The following is a 7,586-nucleotide window of genomic DNA, read 5'->3' on the forward strand; positions in this document are numbered from 1 at the left end:
ACATTGCTTCAGTTATGCTTTGCTTGCCTTTGGTATTTTATTTACTCTTGAATGAATAATAATGCATGGAATCACGCCAGTTGCTTATTATTATAGCTGCGATGTTTGCTCAAAAAGCACAAATTTAGAGCCTTTGTTACTATTTGTAAGTTACTGTAAACTTTATCTACCTATCTATCTATCTGTTTATGTCTATATGAACTCTCTCTCTCTCTCTCTCTCTCTCTCTCTCTCTCTCTCTCTCTCTCTCTCTCTATATCTATATATATATATATATATATATATATATATATATATATATATATATATCTGACTCACATCAGGATCGGACCCAGGTCTTTCAATAGAAAGGAAGGGCGCTACCAATTAAAAGACCTGGGTTCGATCCTGATGTGAGTCAGAAATTTATATCTGTTCCACACATAACCAGGTTGATTACTTATATATATATATATATATATATATATATATATATATATATATATATACATATATATAAGAAGGTTTCACTCTTCCGGGTTTGAGCAGGTATTTTGGGATGAGGCTGTCAGCCCAACGCCCTACTCCAAGTGAGCTTATGGCCAATCTGTGAAAGTCATCTTTTCGTTTTTCTTTCTTTAGATCACCCTGGCAAGTACTGACCGGACCCAGCGCTGCTTGAGGACTCTAAAGGAACATGACGAATAATACATGCTGCTTTTATATTCTTTAAGCTATACTTGCGATTTTTGTAATAAAGGAAATAAGTTTTTACCTTTTCTCCTCAAACATCGCACCGGTAACGTCCTAAGAGCAATTTAATTCCGAAGGCACTCAAGGCTACCAGCTCCATTCATGAGAACGCCAAGTGTCTCCTGATTGGTCACCAGGCGGAAGTGGGAGGAGTCACCACACGGTGAAAAAAGCTTGTGAAAAAGGGAGGGAAGAACTATTTGCGTCTCAGAAGTATTTTTACATAATTTTGGAGATAAAAGATGCGAGTTTTTGTTGAGCGTCGGCGCGTTTATCAAGCATTTAATAGTAGAGGAGGGCATTTCGTGAGATTAAGTTTAGCTTTTTTTGCAGTTTTTAATCAGGTCTGATTCCATTCTGAACTGAATTCCAGTTTTCATCAACCCATTCTTAGCTTCCAAAGAAAAATCAATTAGCTTCAAGTAGATCATATAAAGACTGTTCTGAATAATCACCATCTTATACTGCTTTGCAAGCATTCCTAATTGCACCTGTATTTGAACAGGTAAGACTGAAGAAATCCTTCCCTTGTCATCGTCGGCAACACGGAAATTCCATCGTTATTCCTTATTGCTTTGAAAAAGAATAATCCAGTCGTCATACGTCGCTGTACATACAGTCAGGCTGACTGAGGAGAGACGTGGCGAATGCAACAACGACTCCTGCGACTCAGCATTGTTTTCCCTCCCAAACGCCGCATTGCCTTGGCCCCACCATCCGGCTGAAAAGTCTTTCCCACGTTGCCGAGGCGGCAAACAGATGATACCCCATATCCGGGGAAGAAGAAGAAGAAGAGGAAGAAAAATCAAAGGTACTCCCAAACAAACGCTTCTTCAGTGGCGCGACAGTTTAGACTCCAGAGGTCTCGCGAGCGCTTCGTGAGAGCGTGGCAAAAGCACTCCCAGGGCTTTTTTTTTATTTTAAGTCTTTTATGCTCGTGTGGAATTGTTTCGCCTTTGGAACCGTTGTTGTTGTTTTTTTTTTCTCTCTCTCTGCGAAATGTGTACGATGGAGGCTGGTTCTGTAGGACCATGCGAGGGGGATTTGTCCCCAAGGAGTGATATGAGGAAGGTAAGAACAGCTAAATTTTATCATTGGGGAAATTCTAAATGCAAGCATTTCTACGCTTTGCGTATTTGGGAAATTATGTATAATTCCAGTTATGCATAAATGCTTTATTTTTTTATTTATAACGGGGCATGTTTGCCAGAACGATTTATGCTTGTACAAATCCTGAATGCATACTCCACGCTATATATATATATATATATATATATATATATATATATATATATATATATATATATATATATATATATATATGTATATATATATATATATATATATATATATTATATATATATATGTGTGTGTTTATATATATATATAGTGAGCTATGTAAGTATGGAATTATACAAGCATAAATCGGCCTGACATAGAACACAAATTTGTCCGGTATCAATAAAGAAAAAAAAAGCATTTTTGCATTCTTCAAAGTGCACATAAATTTCAAAATTTACTGAGCAGAAACACACAGATATACATATATATATATATATATATATATATATATATATATATATATATATATATATATATATATATATATGTTTATATATATGTAATATGTATAAGTATGTATACATAAATATATATTCACATACATATATATATGTGTGTGTTTAATTTTGCATACAATTAATATTTTAACAAAGCTTTATAAATATGAAAATTTTACAATAATGTAGTCTTACCTACAACTGTATCTGCGTATACATTTCGTAGATTTATGCGTTTATTTGTTAATTAATATTAACATCCAAGAAACATTCTACCTATGAAATACAATTGCATACTGTGAGACAATGATGCGAAATCTATATATAAGTATTTGTTAGTGGAAATCTATTATTCAATCTGAAGATTAAAGAGAACGTAGTATATGTTTATTTACCCAACTTTATTCATCTATATATATCGATTTATATATTTCTTTATAACTGTAAATACAAGCTTACTGATACTTTCGTCAAGTTTCCCATATTCGCGTGCAAACGCACACACGAATACACACACACATACACATACACACACACACACATATATATATATACATACATACATATATATATATATATATATATGTATGTATATATATGTTTTATGTATACAAACACACATATATATATATATGTGTGTGTATATATATATATATATATTTATGTATACAAACACACATATATATATATATATATATAAATATGTATTTTTTTAACTGATATGTATATATGTATATAGAAATATAATATACATTTGTGCATATATACATATGTGTACGTGTATGTGCACAAATATAAACAGACTGAAGCACATTCGTACATACATATATATTAGATATAGATATATATGTATGTATATATTTATGTATACACACACATATATATATATCTATAAAAATTATATATAGATATATATAGATATATAGAACTATAATATACATTTGTGTATATATATAATGTGTATGTGTATGTGCACAAATATAAACAGACTGAAGCGCATTCGTACAAGGATATTAGATGATAAACTTGACTTTCTTTTTTACAACTGAGGCACTATTTTAAAATCCGGCTCAATTATATTCTTGCTATGTTTTGAATTCATCTTACAATGAAAGAAAGCGGATAAGACGCATAAGTCACTAATTCCTACGTAGTTCACTCCAAGAAGTATGTAAATAAATATTCATGGATTGCTTTGTAAATAAGGCCAAATAATGATTTCGGTGATGACAATTTCTTCAAAATTTTCAGTAAACACATACTTATTCATGATTACAGCCTTTATACATGCAGGTTAAACCGCTTGAATGCTTAGACACACACACACACACACACACACACACACATATATATATATATATATATATATATATATATATATATATATATATATATATATATATATACTGTATATATAACCTTACGTGACAAATATTTTTGCAATCCCTTGCATATATATACATATACATATATATAATTATTGTTATGGACATGATTTACAATGCATAACTCATTATACGATGCAGAAATAAAATCTATGCAAGGGATTGCAGAAATATTTGTCACGTAAGGTTATATTTATATATATATATATATATATATATATATATATATATATATATATATATATATATATATATATATATATGTATATATATATATATATATATATATATATATATATATATATATATATATATATATATATATATATATATATATATATATATATATATATATATATATATATATGTGTGTGTGTGTGTGTGTGTGTGTGTTTAAGCATTTAAGCTATTTAACGTGCATGTATATATAAGCATTTGTCATTACATAATAAAGTTGGAATATCGTTAGATAATTAGAATCCATTTATGAGTTCTTTGAGACATTTAAATAGTATATTTAATATTATTTCTCCAAACAACATAAATTCATTTAGATTCCCCAGGAGGATCCTCGATTATTAAACTTACCGTTCACTTTTCCTCGTGCGGTCTCCCAGTATTTCAGACGTTTCTATTTATTTTAATTTATTTTAATTCACTTATTTATGTGTTTATTTGTATTTATTTATTTTTCATTGACTAATTTGTTTACCTTTCCTCACTTCTCAGAGTAACAAACCTCTCATGGAGAAGAAGCGACGACAGAGGATCAACAGATGCCTGAATGATTTGAAGACGCTTGTGTTGGAAGCCTTGAAGAAGGATGTGAGTGGCTCTCATTATTTCTTATTGTTAGAAAACAACATTTTTCTTCATGCGTTTCTTCGTGAATTACCTTCATCTGGTTTCTAGATACTTTTTCATCTTATATGTATATAAGTATATGAATGTATATTTGTCTGAGAAAGAACACACACACACACAAAACACACACGTTTTATGTATATACTGTGCATATATATATTATATATATATATAGTATGTATATATATATATATATATATATATATATATATATATATATATATATATATATATATATATTTATATATAATATCATATATATGTATATATAATATATGTATAATATATTTATATATATATATATATATATATATATATATATATATATAAATATATATATATATATATATATATATATATATATATATATATATATATATGTTTATGTATATTAATATGAATGGATGCATCAAACCTCTGAATACTTGTTTATATTTGTTTGTTGTTTTTGCAGCCATCACGGTACAGCAAGCTAGAAAAAGCTGACATTTTAGAGATGACGGTACGTCACGTGCAGGCTCTCCATCGTCACGAATCTGCAAACGGTCGAATGACAGGTTTTATCGGAGGCCGCAATGGACGGTCAATGGGCGCTGACGAGAGGGCAAAATACAGAGCTGGATTTAACCAGTGTGCCGTTGAAGTCACCAGGTACCTGAGCGGCATGGCTGGTGTCCCTAGAGACCTCCATTCAAAAATCGTAGCACATCTGAATTCTATCTCCAGCACCTTCCCGCCTTTCCAGGCGTTGCCTCAGCCGGTGGCGAGTGGTCACCTCATGAATGGTACTAGTGCTGGACATATTATTCCAGCCGTTTCGTCTTCGTTACCAGCGCCCTCACATGTCGTCGCTACAGCTGCTGATTCCAGCACGATGGGTTCTTCAGACCCTCTCCCAAACTGTGGTGTCTCCCAGACAGAAAACCAACTTGATGACAACTCTGTGCCCTTATTAAAGAAGCCAGAAAGTACTGAACCCACTGCATCTGTCACAGTCAGTGCTGGTGTGACACTAGTACCAGCGAGGCTCGCCAATGGGCAGATGGCTTTGATACTTCCACCTGGGACTAATATTCCTTTCAAGTCTCAAAGGGAGAGTACAGGTATTTTGTCTGAGTCGGTAAACTCGGCTAGAGTTAGCATGAATGCCGATGGAGGCACACAAACGGAAAACTTTGATAAAAATCAAACAGTTGCAAGTAGCATTATGCAACAGGATGCTCATACGCAGAAATACCAAACTGATGGTTTAACATCTCATTCTGCATATGGAATACACGATACACAGAATGTTGTTGTAGGTTTATCTGTGCAGGGCCCATCAGAATACTTTAAAACTAATCATAAGGCTGCTTTTAGTAGATATCTGTCCACAAGTAATTCAAACTACACATACAGCGATCCCAAAACAACTGCTGATCCTAAGAGGCATTTTGAAACGTCATTACCTACAAGTTCCAGTTTAGACGGTGAGAATGGAACTTTTCCTGCAGTGAGCACATCTTTGCCCCAAGGTACTTGCCATCCAGATCTCTCGGAAAACGCGCCTCCTATATCGAACGAAAGACCCCTGTGGATGAAATCTTATGACAAGGATGGAACAAACCCATCACAGTGCAGCCATGTTGCCATCAGCGTTTCTAGGCAGCAAGAAACTGATGCCCCTGGCTCAAGGTCTGATTTGCATTCCACCAGTCAAACTGTACTGATCAAACCGAAGCCACAGTTACCAACTGGGGCGTTTTTTCTCCACGGCAGTCCAGTGAGATGTGAACAGAACTTGAAATACAGTTTTGGCTTCCCTTCCAATGCGTCTTCTAGAACAGCCTTCGACAGACATGCTGCCGTCGCTCAAGAGCCTCTCAATCTCGTGGTCACCGGTGATGAGCGATCACGCGAAGAGAGTACAACTGTCCCCCCTTACTCTCCTTCCTCATCACTTTCATCATCATTACCAGGATCATCATCATCATCATTATCATCATCTTCGTCATCTTCTACCCCTTCGCCGTCATCGTTGTCCTCTCCCTCATATTCAGCATCTGTATCATTATCGTTGTCCTCTCCACCTTCGTCATCATCGGCAACAGTCACAACAAGTTCATCATCACCATCGCCATCAACGTCGTCACTATCATCATCGTCACCTTCGCTTAAGGCGCCATCTTCCTTCCAGCTCAAGAAAAGGGTTGCTCCCTATGAAGTCCCGGTAGCTGGAAGTAACAGAGAAGGCCAACCTTGGAGGCCCTGGTGACATAAAAGGGCGAGAAACTGAATTCATTTGCATCTATCTACTTGCTCGCCAAAAGGAATATTTACTATTATTGTCCAGAGGATGAACCGGATTCATATGGAATACGCCCAAAGGCGCCATTGAATTGAAATTCAGGCTTCCAAAGAATACAGTGTTCATCTGAAAGAAGTGACAGAAGGTAACAGGAAATACAGAAAGAAGAGGTCAGTTATTAGACAAGAAAAATAAATTAAAAGATTAATGAATGAATAGATAAGTAAGTAAATTACTAATGAAGACAAAACTAGATAAACAAGAGATTAATCTTTTTCATACAACTCTTCCTTTGAGTGTTTGATAAGTAATGAGGGAAAAAAAGCAGCAATAAGGAAAATAAAGATTTGTGTTGCATTCTTTGCGTAATGGAAAAGAACAGATAATAGGAACAATGAACCAGAATGTTTGCTGACCGCCAAGTCCAGCGACATTTGTGTGGTTTGAGTTGTATCGTCTCAGTGCAAATAAAAATTATTCAGCAAAGAAGCAAATAGGACTTAAATTATAAAAATAAACGGAGTAAAATTGAAGTTCGATCAGCAATAACGTCTTGAGGGCCTCCACGAATAACATGGAATAGGAAAAGGTTGAAGAAGATCTTTTTTGTTTGCACAAAGGTGTCCAGCGTTGGATCATCAAATCATCGACTTATATTTCGAGTGCTCAGATATCGCCCGGAAGCTTTCATTCTTGCACCACAATAGTTCTCACGGATGTCTAAGTATTCATGTTATCGCTGAATTTCCAGGTTATGAA

General features: G+C 34.1%; 1 protein-coding gene across 1 annotated transcript; it reads left to right on the plus strand.

Annotated features, from left to right (window-relative positions):
- The first annotated feature begins 1,237 nt into the window (after window positions 1-1,237).
- On the plus strand, window positions 1,238-6,933 carry LOC136851584 (uncharacterized). Its single transcript, XM_067125865.1, has 3 exons — window positions 1,238-1,803; window positions 4,406-4,501; window positions 4,995-6,933. The coding sequence occupies exons 1-3, from the start codon at window positions 1,732-1,734 to the stop codon at window positions 6,792-6,794; spliced, it is 1,968 nt and encodes a 655-aa protein (XP_066981966.1). The 5' UTR covers window positions 1,238-1,731; the 3' UTR covers window positions 6,795-6,933.
- The last annotated feature ends 653 nt before the right edge of the window (window positions 6,934-7,586 follow it).

The sequence above is a fragment of the Macrobrachium rosenbergii genome, chromosome 23, assembly GCF_040412425.1.
Source record: "Macrobrachium rosenbergii isolate ZJJX-2024 chromosome 23, ASM4041242v1, whole genome shotgun sequence".
Lineage (NCBI taxonomy): Eukaryota > Metazoa > Arthropoda > Malacostraca > Decapoda > Palaemonidae > Macrobrachium > Macrobrachium rosenbergii.